Here is a 23,629-nt window from a genome sequence, read left to right on the forward strand (position 1 = left end):
TGCATTTAGCAGTAATTAAATGCCTTTGAAATATGTCAATGAAAAATTTCGCTTTTAATTTGAAATTTGAAATTGCAACTGTCAAAAGAAAACCTTACAAGCGTCTTCAGCACTGCACTGTTGTAGTGTTCCCAGATATGAGCGTGAGATTCGATAGCACGATTTACGTGTTATGTTCTCTTGCGTTAAGCTCTGAGCTATTTCACTTTATTAAAGATGGTCTACATTATTCGGTTGTTAAAGACCAACTCATTGAAAGGTGATAATATATCAAACTCATTTCGATAACTAAAATAAAAGGAAAAATGAGATACATATTTCTCCCATCCTGATAATGAACGGTGAACATAGTGTAATTATTTTTTTTTTAAAGGTATTATTTTAATTTCGCTTCACATAAATTTTGTTTAAAGTATTTATAGTAAGAAAAAATTAATTTAAAAAGAAATAAACGCAGAAAAAAGATCATAAAAATCTGGATTTGAACACACGCTTTCTCGATTCGGAACCAAAAGCGTTATTACTGCTCTATTTGGCAGTTACATTGGTACAGGTGCAAATTCAGTACATAAACAAGCTAAGATGGCGGCAAGCTATCTGTTCTCCTTGAATCAAAAAGTTGAAAGATTTCGAAGAGAACCCGTTACAGCCGTGAAAGTTTCGGTTGAAATCTTTATTCGCCTTCTAAGGCGACTAAGGCCTTAAATGCCTTCTGAATGCCTTCAAAGCCGTTTAATGCTGGTAGGGATATTACCGCAGGACTCCACACAGCACAACACGGAGCGCAACATTACAACTGACAGCAGCCAAACGCTTCACAAAACGCATGCGGAAGGAGGTAAAGTGTTTCATTAACTGTCGGTCATCGTAGTAGGTTGGTAGCTTTTTTACGAGCAATGAGCGGCCTAATAAGGATATTCAAAACATGTTACCAGCAAAGAAGCGTTTTCTGAAGCGTTTGGCAGTTGTCAGTTGTTATGTTGCGCTCCGTGTTATGCTGTGTGGAGTCCTGCAATTACTTATTTTACTTATCCGGCGCTACAACCGCTTTGCGGTCTTGGCTTGCCTCAGGAGTGTCCGAAACCGCTCACGATCACGCGCCTTCGTCTGCCAGTCCGTTATCCCAGCCCCCCCAGCCTTAGACAATCTGCTGTGTAAAAAGGCTATGAATAAGGTCAAAAAGTAAGACAAAGTTGTTCACTCCACGTTCACATCAACGACCGAGTTTGTTTACGTTTTTTAAAGTGTCGACATGCGCGAAAGAGATGGCACGAGAAATCGAGCGATAATATACACTCCTCGGCGCAGTCATCATTGTTACCAAAACAACTAATGGCATATGAACAAAGTTGGAGAGAAGGCACAAAAGCTCACCTCGAAACGAGCACTGTAGGCACGTGAAGGAAGGGTAGAGAAAATGAGCGAGATAGAGCGATATTCGAACGTCAAAAACCCTCGCCATGTTGTACGGGATGTGTGTTGTCACTACATTTCTGTCATTTTATAATTGATAAAATTTCGCAGGCCAATAATAACAATAAAAAAGCAAATCGTGCCGTGGCTTGCGGAATTTACCTATTTGAAAGCGATACCAAAGTCGTGGAAAAGAGTTGAGTTAATCAGTAACAATGGTAGCTAAAAGTCCCAATTCCGAGAAAATGGGGAAAAGCAAACAGTCCCACATCGCTTCAGTGTGGAATCGTGCTATTAAATCCAACTCAGAATGGACTGAAAAGGTATGGTACACATGCTCTAGTGTAGAAGCCCCTGCTAAGTTACATCGCTTCGGCATTGATTTTATGAATCAAGACTGAAATAGATTAAACTGGCTTCTACATTTTTACAATACCTCATCTTGCTTGCTCCAAATGCCGACAGTATTGTATGTTGTGACATGTTATTCCTCAATATTGTATCATTTGCCATCCCACTTGCAAAATTAGATTACATCGATAATTTATCTATTACAAAGTTATAATACTAATTTGGTTCATTTTCAGGACGATTTTCTGGATGTCGTGTACTGGGCCCGGCAAGTGCTCAGCATTCTCATCGGCATAGTAATGGGTCTCATTCCGCTGAAAGGCTTCATCGCACTTGCTTTGTAAGGGGAGAACGATTTGCGTTGATGCAGTAACAGTAACATAGCTGATATTTTCTTGCAGGTTTGCTCTACTGAATTGTGGAGCCGTCTATCTGTACAGCACTAGCTTCCAAAACATTGACGAGGACGCGTATGGCGGCATGTGGGAAGTTGTAAAAGAAGGCTTCATGACATCTTTCGCGTGCTTTTTGGTCACGTGGATTATCTTCTACACCGGCATCCATTTCGATAGCGTAGTCATAGAAAAGAGTTTATAGAGATAAAACAACAAAGAAAAGAAAAGAGTGAATTATAAAGGAATGGTAAACTGAAGCGAAAAATAAAACACCCGTTGTTGATTAATTTATTACACATACTCAAGAAACTAAATCCGGCAACATGAAGCATCTTCAATTATTCATATCTGGTCCGCAAGACCATTTCATCTGGAATCTACTTCGATCCTCAACAGTTGTATTGTGGCATATTATTTTCATAGTACTGGATAAGAAAATACATTTGCCACGTTTTTGATAGTTGTATGTTTAATATCAAAACAAATAAATGTTTTGCTTTTCTCTTGATTGGATCAATAATTTTCATTATTTCTTCTTCCGGTTCATGTACAAATTAATTCCGTGTTTTTATATTTTATGGTAAACAACTAAGAAGAATCGGGACAAAAATTAATCTAACTAATTTTGTTTACTAACAATCAAACATAGATACTATTTTCCAGTTCTGCTCATAGAACATCTAAGCTTTACATGATCATCTTTAGGAATAAGAAAATTCTTGTAAAAAGCTGGGGAGCATGGTTCTTGAATTTCTTGAATCCGGCCCTCTACTTCAATCAAGAACTTTTTTCCCAAAAACGCCACGACAAATATTCTATATGAATGAAATGTTTTTCTGTGATTCTCTTATTTGGTTTGAGAAGATAATTATCACCTTTGATTGAGTTGGTTTGAATGACTATAGATTTCAATTACCTGATGATTTTTAATAGAACTACTATTTTTCAAAACAGTTTAAAGCGCAATGAATTGAATGAACAAATCACAGGAATCCCATTCAAAAATAAACGCTGCGCACTGAGAAAAGAAATGCGCTATTTCGCTCTGGTAGTTTCAATGGTGATGGTGGTGATTTGCGATGAGAAGAGAATCTCGCTGCAGGTATGCCCGGTGAGAGGAGCTGTTGATCTCGGCGAGAGCATAAGGGCAAAGAGGCAGCTAGCATCCCTTCGCATGTGTGTGCGGTAAACAATCGCTAGCGCAGCATGTCGGCGAGTGATGCGGAGGGCCAGAAAGCGTAGTAGAAAGCATACTTACCTGGCATAGGGGTTACCGTGATCAACAAGGCGGTTCCCCCAGGGCGAGGCTCTTCCATTGCACTCTGGGTTGGGTTGACCCCTGCGATTATCCCTCATGTGGATAACTCGTATGCGCAATTTTTGGTAGCCGGGAAGTGCGTCCGCGCACATCCCGAGTTACACTCGAAATACAACAACTGTTTTGAATAACTAATGTTATTAGAAGTCAATTAAATTTTAAATCTACAACTCAAATCGAAATAGGTAATTCTGAAAATATCAGGTATCTTGATAGATACTAATTGATTAAAAATGAAACTAAGAGAACCGATTTAGAAACCATTACAAGCAATAGGGCTCTTCACAAGTACTCCTAGACTGCTTGTGCTAAGAAGCTGGCATTCATCAGACAGAATGTGCTATATTAAAACAATAGAATTATAATTGTATTCAAAACTAGTTTTGTAATTTTGGGTCTGTTGATTGGTTTTTTTTTACACTGCACTTTACTGGTATTGCTGTTTTTTAATGTTGTGATTGAAAATTAATAACATACAGTAATAATTCAATATTTGAACGGTTTTTAGTTGGCTGATAGTTCAATTAAAAAGTATGCGTTTTTATGGAAAACCGGTTTTTGAAAAAAATACAAAAACCTCATGGCCTGTCGCGAAAAATTTCATTTTTTTTATGGAGAAACGTGCCAACTAAAAAGCACATATTCAATAGTTGGCAGGGAATCGAAGTTCAACCAGAACACTCGACATGTTTTTTGTTTAAAGTTTATTTATTATTTAGTTTATATTACTTTCTTTCTTTCTTTGGCACAACAACCGTTGTCGCCCTGCCTATACTACTAGTGGGTTTGGCTTTATCACCTTACCGGCCTTATTTAGATGTTTTTGTTTAGTTTAGATGATTTCTCTAAAACACTCAATGCACCACAAAAAGCTAGCTCATTTGTTTTAGTATCAAATACAGTTTCATTATTTTGCCATGTAAACTCTACAACATGCTTTTTATGTTTAGAAACAACAGGCATGGCAATTTTGTTATCACAACAAATTATAGCACATGATGCCCGCACCAAAATGATAATAAAAAGTGTGTCATCAATAATGCATAACTTTTGAAGTATCTCTGTTTCACTCTGCGGAAATGGTGCTTATAAACGAAGAATTGCACTGATTTACCGTTTGAAAATGGTTTTACTGCACATAATGCATCTACAGATGGGTGTTACAGATCGACAATTCTTTTGTGGCAACTGGCACTAACTCTAGAGAGTTCCTTTTGACAAAGCTTTGTTAATCATCATGCTCGCCAGTGTAAATTGCGATGGGTGATCCGTATCGCATGATTCCATTGCATCACGACATCTGTTACATTTCCTTTCTTCTATTCGAGCTCAATCGAATTAATAAAATATGCGAAACGACGACCTAGAACTTTCGTAATACTTCGTGGCGAATGAATGAGAGGGGAACTGCATTTTCCTGTTCTTATTTCTATATTACCTCACCAAACCCTTGGGTGACGGGCTTTGGTATTACTGTATACATTATCTTTAACTATTATTGCTATGCTATTTCAAGCAGCTTTCGGTTAATACTAGCAAATTCATTATTGCACTTTGTCGAATGCAGAACTCACATTTTGTGACAATTGGCCCGTTACATCCCAAAGGGTTAACTTATGCAGCGGCTAGAATTGGCAGCAACAAGCTTTGAAAGGTTTCAAAACGAAAGCCAAAAATTGAAGCAAAAAATGAGCATCGTACGATGTTGATGACTCCTACCTCCCGGGTGATTCGCTTTCTTCATTACTCCGCTAGTCTGTTCCACCTTTCACTATGGTTTCTGCTATGGTGCGTTCAATTTATGCCTTTTCCTTGTCGTATGATACTTTTCGAGTTACATCGGAAGAGAGTGTGTGCTTATTTAATCAGATAGTCTGGCTTTCGGACATTCTCGCGATTTCTAGAACACCGTATAATTAGCAAAGGACACATCAATTAAACGATAATTTTTGAATGAGATGCACGATGTCAGTTAATTTCTAAACTGCGCCTTTATCTGTATCTTTCACACTAAGACAATCTATAAACTATAATGCATACAAATTCGCAACATAAAAAAATACAATAATAAAACTCTTCCAAGGATGTTCTTCTTCTTCTACTGGGCGTAACGTCCTACGCGGACATGCCGCCCTATACAGGCTTTCGGTGTATTAAAAAGCACATAACATGTTTAAAACGCTTCAAAACACAGATTTGAACATTAGATTTAAAGAAATCAACAAAGAAATAACAAATCATCGCAACTTAAAACGAACTGGAAAATATTTTTTCTTCAACTATCATACAATGATCATGCATTTTGTTACTCGATTTTTTCCCGAAAAATATATGTTGGATCAATTGTGTCTAGATCACTACAAGGGAGATAATTTGTAATACACGTATTATATGGCTAAAAGGAAATTTTCTTTATCATCCTTCTGTAGCCTTTAAACAAAAGCATTTAACACAGACAAACTATTCTTCATTCATTTGGCATACATCAACCGTTGTCAGTCAAGGCCTGTCTGTGCCATTTAGTGGGATTGGCTTTCAGTGACGTATTAGCCAAATAGCCAAATGGTCAGCACTACGGGTGCACGGTCCATTCGGGGCTTGAACACATGAGGTGGATGTTGTTAATTAGTACGAGTTGACGACTGTACCACGAGACGATACTCGGGATATGCCGGTATGAAAATATGCATTTCATATCATCTGGGCAATCGATACGGTCTCAAGTATCTTAAAAGTAATTAACACATCAATTATTGCAATACAGGTGTCCCCCGAGATACGACTGTATTTGGGACCGAAAAAATGTCCCAAAGCAAGGCGTAAGTCGAAAAAGACGTATGTTGAATATTTATGAATATAAAATATATAACCGAAGTTGAAGAGTTGGACTCTATGATATCGTGTATTTTATTCAAAATAATGTTCGATAATGTAATAATTATATTTTAGAAGCCGTACAGTATACATATATTCAAGATCGGGTAGTTGTGGAATCTTTGGAAATGTGTGTATAACGGTTATCAGCCCAGAAATTCAAAAAAAATACATCAATTTCTTGTCAATGACAACTTTTAACTGTCAAAATCAAAATCGTCGTATCTGCGAATCGTCGTAACTCGAGGGGGTCGTAACTCGGGGGACGCCTGTATAGTAAATACACAGACTCTAAGCAAATTTAGATCCAAGATACAAGCCGCAGAAAGAAGCAAACTCCATGAACACTGCAAATCAAGGATGAATAAACGCAGGCCAGTCTCGTGGTACTATCGTCAAATTGTAAGACTCAACAACATGCCCGTCGTGGGTTTCAACCCCCGACTGGATCGTTCATAGGACGTACGTAGGACTGACTATCCTGCTATGAGTACCCATGCGCATCAAATTAGACTTAAACGACTGGAAAATTGATAGGACATACAAAAAAAGAATGCTGCGAAGGTTCACTCGATTGTGTTCAATGAATGTGTGGCTTTTTAATCATGATTATATTGCTGTCCTTTTTTCATACAATGTGTTTCGCTAACAACTACTTCCAACCGATTCATAGCTTTTATAGCTATCTAACATTTCGAGCAAAATTTTATAATAATTGGCCGTGTGGGTCAAGGTCAGATACATGGGTATCAACACCATCGACCATTACTCAATCGTCATTATTGAGCTTGAGATCTGGTGGTTTACATTAGAGTTTGGTAGTAAATCAATCGTATCACCGTTCTAGATCTAGCGTTGCATAACTTCAATGCGGAACCATACAACAGTACAGAGAAAAAGAGAAAGCTCTCAAAATTAGAACGACAGATACACTGGCTAGCTATCCCACCAATAGATGGCGCCACCAGCTTTTTGTTATTTTTAAAATGCATCAGTTGATTACCGTCTGCTAAACGAAGTCCTTTTAAATACCTCTTAGGCTGCGAACTTGAGCCTTTTAGACCTGGATTAGGGATCGTTTAGTGGATTTGTGGGGTAAGCACTTGGGTAAGCTCTAGATGCAGTTATTTTGTGTAGTGCATGAAATGTATGTCGATATTCATCGGTGTTTGTTGTAAGAATATTTTTTAAATCTTTTAGAAACATGAACTATTTCTAATCGACATCGACTTCATTATTAGATGTTTCTAAAAGCCGTTCTACATTAAGCGTGATTTCAATCGCTGTCAGTGCTCTCAATTTGTCGCAAAACTATGAAAATTGTTTTCGGGCTTGAATCAGCGCAATCGAAGCGAAACTGAGTGGTAAAATATAAAACTAACATTTTTTTACACCTTAATGGAAAATTAAAACACTTTGATAGTACTTTTTGCTCTACGTATAATTTTTATTTTTACGACATTATTGTTTGAGTTTCCTCCAAAAATATTTCAATCACAAAAAGTGGTAAAAACTATTACGTCCGAATTGAACGCAACTGCACCTATCAAAAAGGATGTAAAATCGTATAAGCAATTGCAGTTGCGCTATGATTGCGCTCAATCTGGCGCAAAGTGGAATGTTTTTTATAACAAACTGAAAAAAATACACCGCGAAATGAACTTTTGGACAGGTGAAACATCATCGAACCCAAATAGCCAGCTCGTACTTTATAGCTGATTTAGGGCTGTTTAACCAAAAATCGTTCCGATGTCGTACTTTGTGGCTTATTAAGAGATAGACGCTACTTTGCGGAACTATGGAGCTTTTTAACAGGCACATGGTACTCTTTGGAACTTTGCGGCTGATTAGCACTATGTGTAGGGTTCATGATGGAACTTGAAGGCTTGTTAAGAAAGGGTACTGAACTTGGTGGAACTTTATAGCTTTTTAATGCATGACATCGGTTCAAGGTGGCTCTTGTCAAAGTGTCAAAGACAAACGCCGGCAATAATCTCATTGCTGCTGCACAAGTTAGATTCGTTAATTGAAGAATGAATATTGAGTGAAGTGATTGTGAATTATCAGTAAATTGTGTAAAATTTAGTGTAATTCATCAATACAAAGGATTAAAAATATACATATGTGTTTAAACGAAACAAATCTTGTTGTTTATTTCATCGATGACGCTTGCTTGAAAATAAAACACACAGAAAAATAATCCCTGGCATCGTGGCATAAGGAAGCTGTGTGCCAAAATGAGCTGCTTAAGCAATTCTGGCTATTTGGGAAATCTCGTATGTAACGTATATCGAGGTTTTCCTGTTTAAAAAAAATTGTACGATAGTTCATCGATTATCTGGGAACGGATTAAACTATAAAAGTTATACAAAATTAAAATATCAAAAAGCTATTACTTTACTTTATTCTGTATGCTACATTGATTATTCGTCAAACTTTATGAGCACGAAAGCGTTAGTTGCTCTTTTTTTAAATGACTCTGTTTAGCAAAATTTGACCTAACAGTAAGTGTTGAATGCCCACAATGCATTGGAAACGAATGGTCGTTTTTTTTATCAGACAGCTTATTCACGAATTTTGCACACACTTCCACGCTTGCTTGAAATCAACCAATCAGAGTCCGCCATACGATCAGCCGATCCGTTGAATGAGACAGTGAACCCCCAGGCAAGTTGATGCAAGACAGAGAAGCACTGAAAGGCTTGACAGTTTAGTGAGCGCGTATGTGTGTTGTACAGTGCGTAGCGTATGTTTTAGGAGAATCGTTTGTCGGTGTTTCATGACACGATTGGAATCTAAGTGCACGCTAATTCAATGCTAATTAAAAAATAACCGTAAATTTTGTTCAAAAACTTGTGTAAATAAAGCTTATCATGATTTTATGGAATTATTCATGCATTATTTTAACTAACTGCCAAAGTTCTTCGGCACAGTAGTCTTAACAGCACGCACGGCACTGTAGAGCTGAACAGCAGCGAAGCGTTTACTTTGCTTTGCAGTAACGTATTTTTCCCAATTGAAAGTCGCCCGTCGCGTCGCGTAGGTTGTGTGCCTGTTCGTGAGAGAAAACGCAAACGGTCCGCGCCTTTAGCAGGGAAGCGAAATTCATCCTAAAACGTACAAGTCCACCGAGGAAAAGTCTCCGTGCGCCTTATAAAGTCATAAGGCGAAGGCTGTCGTCGTTGTTCCGTGATAGAAAATTTGGCAGCAGAATTTCGTTTTCCACACCTATTCATCGAGGTGTGTGCTTGTGTGTGTGTGCGTGTATGTGCGTTTGTCTGCAGTAGCGTGCGTGTGCAAATTTTGAAGTGTGTTATGAGCATTGGCAAGGCAGGAGAAGCGATAATTAGGAGCGTTGCACTTAAACAGAATATCAGAAATATCTTCTAGCAGCTTCTAAGTGTGTGTGTGTGTTTGTGCGTGCCTGCTCGAAGAAAAGGGCGTACATATCTGTGTTAAATTGAGAAAGCGGGATAGTAAAAGTCAGCAAGAGCGAGCGTTCAGCAAAGGCATATACAAAAATCGCCTCAATTCAACCACAGCTAGCAGGAAAACATCAGCTTTCGAACGGGGGGATAAAACCAATCATACATTCAAGTAGTTGCTAAACGAAGAGGCGAGCTGCGTTTTTTGATACTCAAAAAGTGTGTGATTGTGTGAGAAAGTGCCGTACGTGAAGCGCTAAATTGAATTCGGAAAGGCAGGAGAAAGTTAATCATAATCCTGTGTCTTAAATTGTGAGCAACAATTTCCACAACACAAACATTTGTCCCGACAGCCAAGACAGGACGACATGAACGGATACACGGATCTGCCCACAAACATGGAAAACAGCCGGTAAGCTTTCAACACCATTGTATTGGATTTTAAAGCTGTGTTTTGGGGAAATCGTACCGTCTGCACCGTTGTGCACATGCTTCCTTTCTTGAATTTTGCTAGCGGACTTGCTCGCATGTAGCTACGATTGATCGCAGTTGGCCATGGATCAATGTTTGGTATCTTCGACTCGATAGATCCGAGGATGCACGGAGCTCGACATGTGTGCCTCCCGTTGCTTAAGGTCAACACTTATGTACAACTGATCAAGGTAGTGCAAACGGATTGCAAACCCGTCCGCAAACACCAGTAATTGTGCAACTACGTTTTGTTTCAGTTCGTTGCAAATGGAATTTCGGATACACTTTATGCCTCAGCGATGGCCATGGGGTGGTGATATAGCAATGATTTTTTTTAAGTGAGCTGTTTGAGTGCGGATAAAACTCGATGCACATAAGTGTATGTAAGTTTTGTGGAAAGCAAATTAATGATGTTATTGCAGAGAATATAACCATTTTTGTATGTGTCGGTTCAGGGAATTTTTACAACGATGATTCAGAAGATGATTCAATAACGGGAAGCCCCTATCTTGCTAGTGCCTAAAAGGTACTTATAAAGTTCATGGGATGAGTTAGGAAACGGTATATGATATCGTATCATCAGATGAGATAACGCCCGGCTGGCGGTTTTGAAGTGTCAAAAATTGCCTCACCTTTGCCAGGGACGGAACAGTGCATGTGTGTGCGTGTGCGTTGGTTGCTGTAAAGGTTTTTCTGTGCCCACTTGATGGTGGTGTGGTCTGGTGCATGCGCACTGGATACGTTGCACCGTTGCCGGATACGAACACATACAAAGATTGCTATGACGCTAGTTGTGTAAAAAACGCCTAACACCAATACGACCAACGCTATTGCTGCACAGGCCGTTGCGTATTGGGGTTCCGCGTCGATCAGATGATTTTCTTCAGTCGCTTCGCACAGCCGACCGTCCGACGGAAAATCAAGAGGATAAAGAAGAATAGATTACAAAACGGTGGGGCTACAAAAAAATATTGTGTGTGTAAAAGCCTTCTAGAAGCGGGTATCACGTGCATGTATCCTACTGCTTATGTGGTGGAGAAACGTTCCATTTTCCAAACGGAAACGGCTTCACGCTGTATCGGCGCTTTTTTGTTCGCATCAATATTATGGCACTGGAATGTTCCGCACTTTTTGGCTTCCCACAGGCTTTAGGGGAAATTGCCAGATTGCTTGCCCATGGCTTGAGTTATGTCGAACGCAGGTGCTTCGTTTAATGGTATTTGCTGTAAAAAAAGAAGAGAAAAGAAGAATAAATAAACCCCTTTTATAACTTACCTGTCAACGCTGAGGTAATTGTCTGGTCGAACCGAGCGGTGCAATGGGAAGTACGATAAGAGTGATTAGTGTCTGTGTAGCTATGGAGCATTACCAATTTACAAACGTGGGCAGTGTCCCAGATGGAATACGGGTGTGTGTCGTGTTAGAGATCCAACCGGCAAAACCAGTTTCGGAAAATAATTTTTGATAACACTAAGTTGCTAAATCATCCGCTAATTAATCGATTTGTTTTTTAAGTCCTCTTGAAGCATAGCTTAGTTCTATTGATCGAAAGCGTGTTATATTTTGAGGCCAAGGCAACTCAATTGCACAATATAAAGTAAAAACAATAAACGTATTGACGATAGAATGACCAACAGAGCCAACACATCAAATGGACTGTGTACAATCGGCAGGTGAATTAATTATACGATCACTGGGTCAAACTGCTCAAAGCATGTTCTTCGCTGTGGTTAAGTGATATTTTAATACGGCAAAACAAAGGCCAACCTTACCCTGGGGAGTTCGTATGCATAATTAATATTGTTTTGAAACTTTTTGCGTTTGAACGATGGTGACCTGTTGTCATCAACCCGCAGGTTGAATAGTTTAAATTTAAATGCCTATTAAACCTCTGTTCCAATTCCGGTCTATGTAGATAACGCACGGTATAGAAATGAATAATCGATTCTTTGTGAAGCAGGAGCGATATATTCGTTCGTTTTTCCATTACTGATTTTTTTGTTTTTAACATTTCTATCGTTACTGTGATATGAGAAAAATTGAATTATTTTTTTTTCAATTTTGTGCGCAATGAATAGTAGGAAATGATCTATGAAGGACGTCGGCAATATCTTCAGGCATCTTTATGATACAGTGGTTTATAAGGACCATCTGTCCTTGGAAGAATGGAACGACCCCTCCGGGAGGACATTGAAGAAACGGAAACTTGGGTTGAAATAAATCGAAACAACTTTTACTTCTCAACGCGAATGTGAAAACCTCACTACCCGGAATGCTTCTGTGGTGTGAAATAATCCCTCGCCGTTCTAGACTTTGTTGTCTGCAATGATATTTCAATATACTGGTTGTCCCCAAGGTACATCGAGGCTTTAGTCCGTAAATTGTTTATTTAGTAGGCTTTAAATAATGTATACATATTTTTTTTAAAGTTACGATATTATTGCGCGTTTGACAATTGTTCTGTCAAATCAGCAGAATTTGTACATTAAAACATCTGCTGAACTGTGCAAATCGCGTACTTTCTAAACCGTAAAGCTCGGAGACTGCCTACAATTTTATTTAAGTCCAAGTTTTTTTTGACATGTTTTTGATACACCTACCTACCTCCTGGAACTAGGAACATTACGTGGATGATGGAGAATATGTTTTGTTTGTAAACAACCATTAAGCTGTTGTGTCACCTCAGATTGCCCGCAGTTAATGCCTGAGACGAGCATTTTTTTTCGTCACCTCATAGCATTTCGTTTCGCTAAGCATGTCGAGGACACTCCCGCCAGAGACGGGATGTCTAGAGCATCGAAAGTTGTCCGAAAGTTTCGCAAAAGTCACTGCACCGTAACCCGGTTACGTCCTGGGGTTTTGTTGTGCCGTTCCAAATTAGTGGGACTCGCAATACACCGATCTGTTGTGGTCCAAAATGGTGGGATAGGTCTCACGACGACGACGACTCTTCGACGAAGCTGTTCTCGCCTGGCAGTTAAGATTTCAGTTTCCATCGATTGCCTGATCATTGGAGTATGGGTTGCGCTTGTGGCATTACACCTCTTTTCGCTCCCAATTCCCCACCTAAGCGGTATTGACTGGTCAATCTTTTATGTAACCGCTTAGATATAGCCACACATACATGCCGTGCAATGCCTTGATCACATGTTAGGCTGTGATATGTAGAGCGACGAGATAGTTGGCAGGATAGAGATGTATTATGATCAAAGATATGATAACCCATTGTTCATTGAATACAAAATTCACTCTATGCAAAATGCCATAGCAGTAGCAGTAAATATAATAGGTTAGTAATGGTAGGACAGTAACTAGTATGATGAGAAATGGCTTTCCTCATTAATTGTTAACGGAGAAAGCAATATCATCCTGACACTATATTTTAGACATCGAGGAGCATGCAAATGCAGCATGTTATCCTGTGTGTCATGGTTTTATTTTTGTGTGCATCGATGGCGTGTTTTCACGACTCGTGCCAGAGCCAACTCACCTGTCGAATGAATTCAGCACCGATTTAGTCAGTCCATGGCGTACGTCGTGTCGTACGACCTAGGAGGGCGGCGTCACAGAAGGCTGTGAGTTGTATAGTGGCGCACGTTCGTCGATCAGATCGCGTCTCGTTCATTCACAGTTAATTTTTGCCAAGGTCGACCGAGTGAACGTCGTTCCCTACCGACGAGTGTGTGTGAGCGCGCGCGCGCGCAGCATACAAAGGTGGACCGGTCAGACCACTAGGGTACCGCGAGAGGCGACGATGAAGCAATCATACGACCTGTCCTCTCCCAAACCCAACATCGTCACTCCGAATAAAGCGGTTCCCCTGCTGCATTGCACTCTGTGTCTAAGCGAGATGGTGGGGAAAATCTTTGTAGCATTGCACCATAGTCTCAACGCCACCATCTGGACAATGCAGCCAGCCAGTCCAATACATTGAGATGGGATCGAACACTGGTGGTGGAAACTTTGTTTTGATCGTAAATGAAAGTGAGAGTGTCTTGACAAGTTGAGGGGATATTGAATGAGAAAAGGTGTCCTGTCCTGACCAAAGGCTGCTAGAGATAAGGGATTTTGAATGTGTTTCTAGCTTCAATGTGGTCTCTAGCTTTGTACATGCATAAAGCTAATGTGTTTGATGATAATTTAGCAATTAGCTTAATGTTGTTGAACCTTACCACTAGCCTAGGGTTGAATTTTGCTATTACTAATATAACCTTAAACATGTCTGCTGCTGCTAGCGTGCCGTTATTTCGGAATAGGTGTTTGATATTCCAGACACTTCCCCAAATTATGTGTGCAGTATCGCGACATTCACTTGCACCTCGACCTTCCTTGTTTGGCGAACCGTGTGGCACACAGCCTTTGCTATCAAAAACAAAATAACCATCCCACCTGTTCCGCGATGATTAGGGTATGGTCGTGGCTCTCATTATTCCACCACTTAGTGTATTGCTCTGCCGGACCTTGAGACAGCGGCGAATGGAAGGGGCTGGTTTGTCCGTTAGGTAAAAGAAGGCACTGTTGGTCCTCCTCCAACGGTAACCATCAAATTGTCACGACCTCAGCAGAAATGGTACGCACGGTACAACACAAACGGCCTCAAAATTCGTAGAGCAGGCTCTCCTATGCGTGCTTTTGGTGAAGCCATTTCCTTGGAGGTAGGTAGCGCGACATGGTAATGGTTGGACTTTGGAATTTCATACTTTTGTGGTGAGTGTACTTGATTTTCGGTGGCGACACAATTGGACGATTGACCTCCAGCAAAACTGCGTGCCAACGCGGCAAAGTTAGCCATTTCGGGGGAATAGGTACACTTTCATCGGGTACTTTGAATGCTACTTGTGCGGGTAGACAAGACAGGTGAAGGAACGATACAAGCAATAGCAATGCGACGTGTGTTTGTTGAGCAATTAACGTACGTTTGGCTGTAAAACTGTATTTTCGTCACACACTACCAAAACTAGAGAAGGTCAATCGTGTTTCGATTGAATGTATTTGCAAGATATGATAATGCGCCAAGTTCAATTTTGAACTTGAACGAATAATTGTTCATACGTGTTAGGTACGTGCTTGTTATTCGAAGACAAAATAAATGCTCATGGCGTATGAATACCTGTGAAATTGCATAATCCATGTTTTAAGGAAGGGGTCTCCAAACTACGGCCGCATTTCTTAATAAATAGTTAATTATTGTGACTATTTTTAAAGAAAATGCAATTGCTGCTTTTCAGAGACGTAGACCAAGCTTAAAAAGTAGAAAGCTTTAGAAGTTTTGTGTATTATACGTTAGTATTTTCTTATAAAGACGAAATTTAAACGTTAGCATTAGCTGCAGGCAATGGAAAAATGACCCTCAACACCATTATTTATGAAGCAATGCGGCCCGCGAACTGAAAAGTTTGGAGACCCCTGGTTTAAGGCATACAGATTAATAATTTGGACAGTTCATATAAAACAGTTGAACAGTTCCTTATTTTCTATTTTATATATATTTACGTGTTCTCACTGGAAATAGCAGCTCCCCATTACAAGTCGTACATGTGGTAGTTAGGCGTCGTTCCTGGTTGGTTATGTCAAAGCAACTCGTTTAGTTACGTTCCAGGGTGCTGTGGATGCAATTGGCACATTGATTGGCTTACAAGCTCATTCGGATATCTACTAAACATGAATTAATTAATAAAATAGTGACTGGACATGGCAGACCAAAGGCAAATTGGTAGTTCTTCATTGCTTGTTTGAAATTAATCTATAACGATCTTTCACCTGCAATGATGATCTTATTATTGAAGTACCTTTTAAGCAGGTATTTGTTATCTCATTCGCTTGCATTGGATTCAAATGGATAGCAAAGTTTGCCAAATTATATTTCTTAAGGGCAGTTGTATGGTGTATCACCATTCCTTGCCAAGGACTGTATGCTCACTGTACACTTAAAACACATATGGTAACTACTTGTGCTACTTTTGAACTTGTTTTCGTTGGGGTTAGTTCAACAGTTCCACGAGTTTTGTTTTCGCTTTCTTAATGTGTGCAAAATAAACACTGTGAAGAATTAAAAACATTCTGAGCCTGGCAGTCGATAAACTGTGCTGGAAACTGCAAAATTTGGCTGTACAATTTTTCAGATTAAAAACAAACACAATGGCTGTAACCCTAGTTGTACAATATCAACATTAATTACAGTGTCTTGTTTAATATTGAGTTACATTATTCCTTACGTTACGTTAATTGTTTGGTATTATTTTCTGAATAAAATTATGCCTTTTTTACATACATTTATTAAATATGTTGTACAAAGTTGATTTATGATCCCGATTTGGTCGAAATTATCGGAAGGTTATGTTATGAAATGTGATAGCAAACAAATTGTTGTTTTTCACGAAGCTCGAAAAAATAACTCATTAACCGCCTTTAAATAGAACTCGCTCGTCGAAGGACAAATGTTGTAGGTGATACGTCTTTATATCTTTATCATTCACTAGTACATATTTCATATTTTATGACATTAATTATTGCACCCATCACACTTGAAATCAGATATGCCAAGTGTTGTTATTCTCACGTCCCATTGACTATATGCATAATGAGTTTCTAATATCAATGAAGTAAATGTGGGCGATGCATGTAACACTTACGTTTTAGTACATATTTTTATTTCTTGTTTCACTTTAGGAATTGCTTGCGACGAATCGCCCGCCACGATGACCAAGAATTCTCTAACCAAAGCATATTGAATGCGATGGAAACGTTTGTCAAGACTGTCAACACGATGGATGAAACGATATTAGTTCCCTGCAGATTGATGGATCGAAAGGTAAATTGAAAATCATTGAAATAGCTGATAATGTTAAGCTTTAATGAATAAATAAATAAATAAATAAATAACGTCATTTTTAAGAGTGATCATCATCCATATAAATAAAATTGTATACCATTTTCAACAGTCTTGTAATGTGGTAGAAAACTTGGCGATGAATAAAACGTTTGCAGAAAGTATGCTTGTGATGTCAGTAGCGATATGGTGACCACCACCACAACAAGAAAGTCAAGAAACTGTTCATGTGGCTCATATAGCGACTGTTTTGCTTCACGGGCCTTGGCGAGCCATTGCAGGTTTTTTGTTTTTCTTTGCCGGGGCTGTTCCGCGTGCAATTTTCACTTCTTAATGGAGCCATAGAGGCATTTTTGCAATCCACATCTACAACACTCTTTTCAGCCAGCTTGGTTAATGTGGATTGTTGCATCAGCTTGATTGGCCCTTATGCATTGTATTTCCTTCCTCCTTTCACTCACTGTGATTTTTGTCTATAGATGTGCAATATAATATAGATTAAAAAAAATATAATTAATTTATAATATAATTGTGAAAGATTCAATAGTTTGCCTGGGCGAAGGCGTTTGAGCAGATTAGGTAGAAACAAAGAATGTTTAAGTTTAACCATTTATGAGTCAGAAGCAGTTGGGAGGACACTTCTTATGACCAATGTTGTTCTTCAATGACGTCATCATTAGGAAAACTCACCTACAAGGAATAAAATTTGCTTAGTGGACTATTTTCCAGAAAGAAAAGCAGTTAAAACACTTTGTGAACACTGATAAAACTTTCACAGCCGCAGTTATTAACCGATTGTTGCATGGTCGAATGATTTCTCTTTTCTCTAGTTTGTTGTTTATATTAATGCTACCGAAGAGCTTTTGTACAAAATGAGTTTTGACAAAACGAAAGTGAAACCTTTTCATATAGATGCATTGTGTTATTTTGTGCCATTAGTCCGTAGGTGCACATTGTAAGGTGATGGCAAGATGCCGTGCAGGCATACTACAGACAATGATCATGCGCAGCTACATATGTAGCTGATCATGCGCAACATCAGTTTGAATTTCAGAAATGTCTTTCTTTTGTTAAGTGAAAGTCCTATATAAGTCATCCTTGCAGTTACCAACCTAACTGCATGCCTTTACAAGGGTTAAGCCTCGTACATACCGAATGCCTTACATGCAGGTTTGACTATCCTGCTTTGACTGGATAAACCAACAAGTCATTTTAGCTTATAATTCAGCAAAAATAGATTAGCTTATAGTATAGCAAACATTTGTGATAATAAGGCCCTTAATTGACTACGACTGATGCGCCTCACAAAAAAGAAGTTAACTAATAGTGTATTATGACTGTAAAATCTTAGTTTTTTTTACTGGCAGAAAATGCTTTATAGATTAGAAAGACATAGTGGCAGGAAGAAATTTGGCCAGAAGAACCGTTTGAATAATATATGCCCTACTATAAATATAAATCTGATTTAGATACATTATAAAATTGTATGCATACAGCTGGCTTTCAACCTTTACATATTGTTTATATTTTCTATTTTCTTAGGTTGGTGATGCTACGGATACGGTACCGGTTGCACCAAAAGCACAACACCATGGAGCACATCATGGAAAGAAATCAAACCGTACTTCGATACGTGAAGTCCTGAACACGGCGGAACTGTTTCAAATTTACAACATGTTGAAAATAGTTAAAGTAGATTTGCTTTGGGGTCGCCAGGATGCGGAAGATAATATGGAAGAGTCGGTTGTTATGGGTTCGACGAAATCAACCTCGTCAAAGGTTAACAGCAATAACACAGACACCAATGTTACGAACAGCTCCACCACAAGTAGCACTAGCAGTAACACAACCTCGGACGTGACCATGAACACCAATAACAGCACCGGATCCTCAGTGGCCGGAAGTGAAAAAGTAGAAGCAAACAACAGCATCAGTCCTGCCACGACGACGGTGACATCGGTGAAGGGCCATATTCGACGCCCGAGCACGGTATCAGTAGCTTCCTCCAACTCGGCGAGCACGCTGAGCGATTCCGACAGTGAAACGTCGGCGGAAAACGATTCAGGTATCGAGTCGGAGGGCAATCAAGAGCAGGATCGTAGCGCTGAGCTTGCCAAACAGTTTCGTATGCATCTGATCGGGCTGTACCGGTCGCTTGAACAGATGAGTGAAGCAGCCAACTATTTGACGGCTCGGTACCAGAGCGATGTTGGGCCGGTTTAGACAGGGTCTTGCATTTTCTGTTCGAGTTTGTAGCAGATTGTCAGCTCACATCTAATATTGATAGTACACTGTTAAGCGAGATTGTTGTTGGTTTCTCGTGACCAGAGATGAGGTTCACATTCCCGGCTGGATCATATTCTGTACATTTCTAAAGCAATCATCTGTGCTATTCAATTCAATGACCTCATCATAAGGAAAACTCACTTGCATTTGCTAAGAGGATCCATTAGCACGACGTGCAGTGTAATTGCACAGCAGATGTAAAATATCATCATCTATGTAGGCAGAATGATCATATGTATCATGTGTAATGGATAAAGTGTGTGCGTGTAACAATGAAATTAAGATCTTGCAAATTGTTGACCAACCGGATATGATGATCTTTAGTGCCTGATCAGCAACAAAAGAAAGGAATGAGGTACGCAATATGTCACAAAACTGTGGTGATAGATTTGATGAATGTATGTTCGTTTTTTCGTATGTGTGCGATGTGTGCATGTGAGGGATTGGGTTAAGAAAGAGAAAGGACGTATGTTTGGTTCAGGTGGATTGGCTCAGAGAAATCGAAGTGAGATCAAAATCTGTCGGTCAGTATCGGAAGTAAAAACAAACATCATGAAAGCATATAAGTGCAAACCCTGTAATGCTGTTGCATAGGCAATGTTACTGCGTTTGCTAAATTTTTCTTCGAATCTTGTTTGATAGAGTTCATGTAGTGTTGTTTCTTTTCATAAACTACTATGTACCCCACATGCGTGCTTTGGTGAAACAATCCTAAATAGCGATCTTTTCACGAAAAGGTTGCGTACTTGAGACTTTCTTCTTCAAGCTTTACGTATATTAAATTATTTATAGCTCTTGTAAATTGTTTCCTTTGTGGCAAAAAAGTTGATCATATTGGAAGTGCTAGATATTTGTGACCGGCGCTGATTTGTTTGGGTGCATGTTTTCGAATACGTCATTGAATACACATGCTTGGGTTGTGGGGACACATTGAGGTATAAGTTATCCTTCGAACTGCAACATCTGCAAAACGGATAGTAGGATAGTCTGACTTTATATGTAGAGATTTGCATTATCAGTTACTATTTTAGGATGTTTTAGGATTTTCGCAGTGCAGTGATCAACGTCCTAGATAATGAGATTGCCGAATCATTTGAATTGAATTCCTTGTATGTACAACAAACTCTGGAGTAAAGGAATAGTACTGCTCATATCCCACACTTCTAGAAGCTGCAAAATATGGAAGGTATTAATTTGCAGATAATAATTTATTTATTCCGGCTTATTAGATTGCCTATCCCAGTTACAAAATACTCTTTTCCAATCACTATTCGGAATACAAACAAATGTGATGGTCAATAAAATATGTATGATTTTCTTTTGTTGTTCCAATATTCGATATATTTTCGTCTAGCACTTAGTTCTGAGGAACCGAACTTCATACAAGTTTGCCCGAGTCATTTTCCAATGTGAACATAATTATTCGCCCCTCGTGAGACTTGTTGCGAACAGCTATCACATGTTTTATATTAATTACAATTATCTCTTTTTAATTTCTTCTACATGATTTTCAAACATTTGTAGTTCGAATTTCCATCGATTATTCACAGGGATTTGAATCCTATAAAGATTTAAAGCATATTTTCAAAATTAATGTTACCGTTACTTGCAGACTTATTTAAACTTATTTCAATTTGCAAAGGAAATGTTTACTCTAATGTGTTGAAATTCTTGTGGAAAATATAAAAGAAACTATTTTGATGGAAACAAAATACGTGACAGCTGTTGGAAAATATCTCATATGCGACTGATAATGCTATAGCTACGAGACCCAACATCGATGGAAAGCTTATAAGAGCGGTCAGAATATGGCAAAAAACCCTTAAAATGGATTTGTTCGTCAAGTGAACTATAAAGACAGAACTCTACTCATGTAGCAAACCAGGCAGCCCCAAGCCCCCAGTCTTTCATATCGGTCATAGGTCCAGCATTTGAGACACGAAAGCATTTAATAAGTGAGACAAAAATTAAATTGTGTAACAAAAACCGAGCGCTCAGAGTACGCTAAAACACCTCAGGATTTGTTTGCACTATTCATATGCTTGTGCGTCATGCATAGATGATCGATCGTTAGTGTAGTTTTCATTAATCCAAATAATTCATTATAGTTTTATTCGTCTGTTTGTCTCTTCGCTATCCGTATGATGGTAGGATTGAGAAAGTTCACCATAAATACGTGTAACCGGAGACATTCAGTAAAGGTGATTTAATCCATAGAATTAAACTATAATATGTTTGAATTTGGTCGTTGGGTCAAATCGGGATATGGTTAAGTGAAGCATAGATATGCGGTGATGAGCTATTTACTGAGACAATGTTTCTGAAGGGGAGTTTTCCAAGGTTCCAAATGTGTGTTATGATAATTGGATTTTTTTCTTCTGCAAAATGCTTGATGTGTTTCGCTGACTGGGTAGGTATGCTTTTGATAACAATGGAAGTGTTCGATTTTCAATTGATTGTTTTACGCCTGTTTTGAAGAGAAGTTAGGTATATATGTGCTTTATGCGATTCACGGTTGCGCTAAACGGCATACTGAAATATTACACAAGCGTTTATCCGAGGAAAGAAATTGTTTCTTTCCATTCGTGGTTCAAAGTAGCGCCAAAAAGATAAGAAATCATTCCGTTAAGAATTATTAAAGAAAACAATACGTTTGGAGCACAATACAAATAATTGAAAACAACCAATGAACTAACAAGAAAAATAATAAAAACGGAATGTATTAGATTGTTTACATTTGATTAATTGGGACAAAACTAAAGGGAAAGACCGTGATAAGATGGTGATAAGGGGGGGAAAAGTTAGAAAATGGATAATACAGCAATGTAAAGAAAGGGACAGAAGCGAGCAAATAAATTTGAATCAACTTAGTGCAAAACAACATCAAAAGCTAGGTAGTGTTCGTGGCTGAGATGGCACAACTGTAGAGCGACATATTATCTTTAATATCAATATCTTGTAGGCTTGTAATGTTTGCCTATATTGCCTTTAATTGGTTCAGGTTCGTTCGTTGCCAGAAGAATGGGCTTTGAGTCCGGCTTTTATATGGAAGAAAACTTCTCGGGCAACGTTAAAACAAGCATGTATCGCAAGAGCATAAAAACTGATGAACACAAAACCACAATTGGCTAAAAAGAGGGTTAAAGTAATCAAACGTAAATTCCAAGCAAAGCAAACGACTGCAAACCGATGTCATTGACAGCGCGATCACGATGATCACAAAACACCGACAATGTAAGTCAAATCGTGTAAAGATTGTTAGTCTATCTTAATGAAAAAATGTAGACTAGTGAAAAGAATCTGAAATGAAATGGAAAAATAAAACGTGGCATAGCGAAACATTATATATTTTAATGGCCTTATCTCTGTGTATATATTCGAATTAACCGTGTGCAAGAAGAAAGTTTAATGTGTTACATTGATCTGTATTGATTTATTTTTGGAGATAAGTATCACATTCGAAACATCCCAATATAAAACTAGTTAAAGAGAAACATATTTAATGTGCTAATATATGCGATTTAGATTTGATTTTTAAACAAACTGAAAGAAACTGTCTGTCTGGAATTATAGTTATTTTTCAAATATGAGTACGGTATGTTCCCAAGTTACGCAGTTATTTGCAGTAAAGCGAGTTTTTTTTCCAAAATTTATAGTTTTTTGAGAAAGCTGCACTAGTGCATTATAAAATACAAAATGAATTGTCTTTTTATTTTAATATTACATTGAATTGAAGAAAACAAACAAAATATTTTTTACATTGAGATCAGGCACGTAACGAATTCGGTAGCAACATGGATTTACTAAACAGCTTTTAGTGGTACATCATTATTTTATACAAACTTACAACATCAATTAATACTACTCGCATTAGCTGATATTGCTTGCCATTGTTTATTTGGAAATTATTCACCGCGTAACTGGTGAACTGAATTTGTAGTATAGATTCAAAAAATCGGTGACGTGTACAGTGAATATTTTTTCATATGTACTGGCTCCTTCTTCTTTTTCTTCTACTACTTGGCGTAACGTCCTATGCGAACATGCTTGCCATTACAGGCTTTCGAAACTTTATCAGTACCACGCAGCCGAATAGCTAGTCTTTGCTTGATTTTAATAAAAAAAAAAACTAAACAAAACCTAACACAGGGTTCGTTCAATGTTTGCTTATACGGAATAGTAAGGGGTTTTGTTGTTATTATGATTATTTTAGCTTCGGTACACTAGTGAGAAGGAATAAATCTAGCAAAAGATAATGAGTAGCTGG

The 23,629-nt window shown here is 38.5% G+C and overlaps 2 protein-coding genes and 1 non-coding gene across 3 annotated transcripts; all 3 read left to right on the forward strand.

Annotated features, from left to right (window-relative positions):
• The first annotated feature begins 1,491 nt into the window (after positions 1–1,491).
• On the forward strand, positions 1,492–2,455 carry LOC121592632 (respirasome Complex Assembly Factor 1). Its single transcript, XM_041914262.1, has 3 exons — positions 1,492–1,736; positions 2,001–2,104; positions 2,166–2,455. The coding sequence occupies exons 1-3, from the start codon at positions 1,629–1,631 to the stop codon at positions 2,359–2,361; spliced, it is 408 nt and encodes a 135-aa protein (XP_041770196.1). The 5' UTR covers positions 1,492–1,628; the 3' UTR covers positions 2,362–2,455.
• A 954-nt stretch (positions 2,456–3,409) lies between these two features.
• On the forward strand, positions 3,410–3,574 carry LOC121594970. Its single transcript, XR_006005078.1, has one exon. It is a non-coding gene; the product is annotated as a U1 spliceosomal RNA (small nuclear RNA).
• Positions 3,575–9,339: 5,765 nt separating this feature from the next.
• LOC121594905 (uncharacterized serine-rich protein C215.13) lies at positions 9,340–20,158 on the forward strand. The gene is made up of 3 exons (XM_041918725.1): positions 9,340–10,188; positions 16,917–17,058; positions 18,619–20,158. The coding sequence occupies exons 1-3, from the start codon at positions 10,145–10,147 to the stop codon at positions 19,297–19,299; spliced, it is 867 nt and encodes a 288-aa protein (XP_041774659.1). The 5' UTR covers positions 9,340–10,144; the 3' UTR covers positions 19,300–20,158.
• Positions 20,159–23,629: the final 3,471 nt, after the last annotated feature.

The sequence above is a fragment of the Anopheles merus genome, chromosome 2L (assembly GCF_017562075.2).
Source record: "Anopheles merus strain MAF chromosome 2L, AmerM5.1, whole genome shotgun sequence".
NCBI classification, from domain to species: domain Eukaryota; kingdom Metazoa; phylum Arthropoda; class Insecta; order Diptera; family Culicidae; genus Anopheles; species Anopheles merus.

Excerpts from the sequence above, each read along its gene's own strand:
- LOC121592632 (XM_041914262.1), top strand. The coding sequence starts at position 1,629 with ATGGTAGCTAAAAGTCCCAATTCCGAGAAAATGGGGAAAAGCAAACAG. Across the intron at positions 1,737-2,000 it reads ACTCAGAATGGACTGAAAAG|GACGATTTTCTGGATGTCGT; the intron begins GTATGGTACACA and ends GTTCATTTTCAG. Across the intron at positions 2,105-2,165 it reads GGCTTCATCGCACTTGCTTT|GTTTGCTCTACTGAATTGTG; the intron begins GTAAGGGGAGAA and ends ATTTTCTTGCAG.
- LOC121594905 (XM_041918725.1), top strand. The coding sequence starts at position 10,145 with ATGAACGGATACACGGATCTGCCCACAAACATGGAAAACAGCCG. Across the intron at positions 10,189-16,916 it reads ACAAACATGGAAAACAGCCG|GAATTGCTTGCGACGAATCG; the intron begins GTAAGCTTTCAA and ends GTTTCACTTTAG. Across the intron at positions 17,059-18,618 it reads GCAGATTGATGGATCGAAAG|GTTGGTGATGCTACGGATAC; the intron begins GTAAATTGAAAA and ends CTATTTTCTTAG.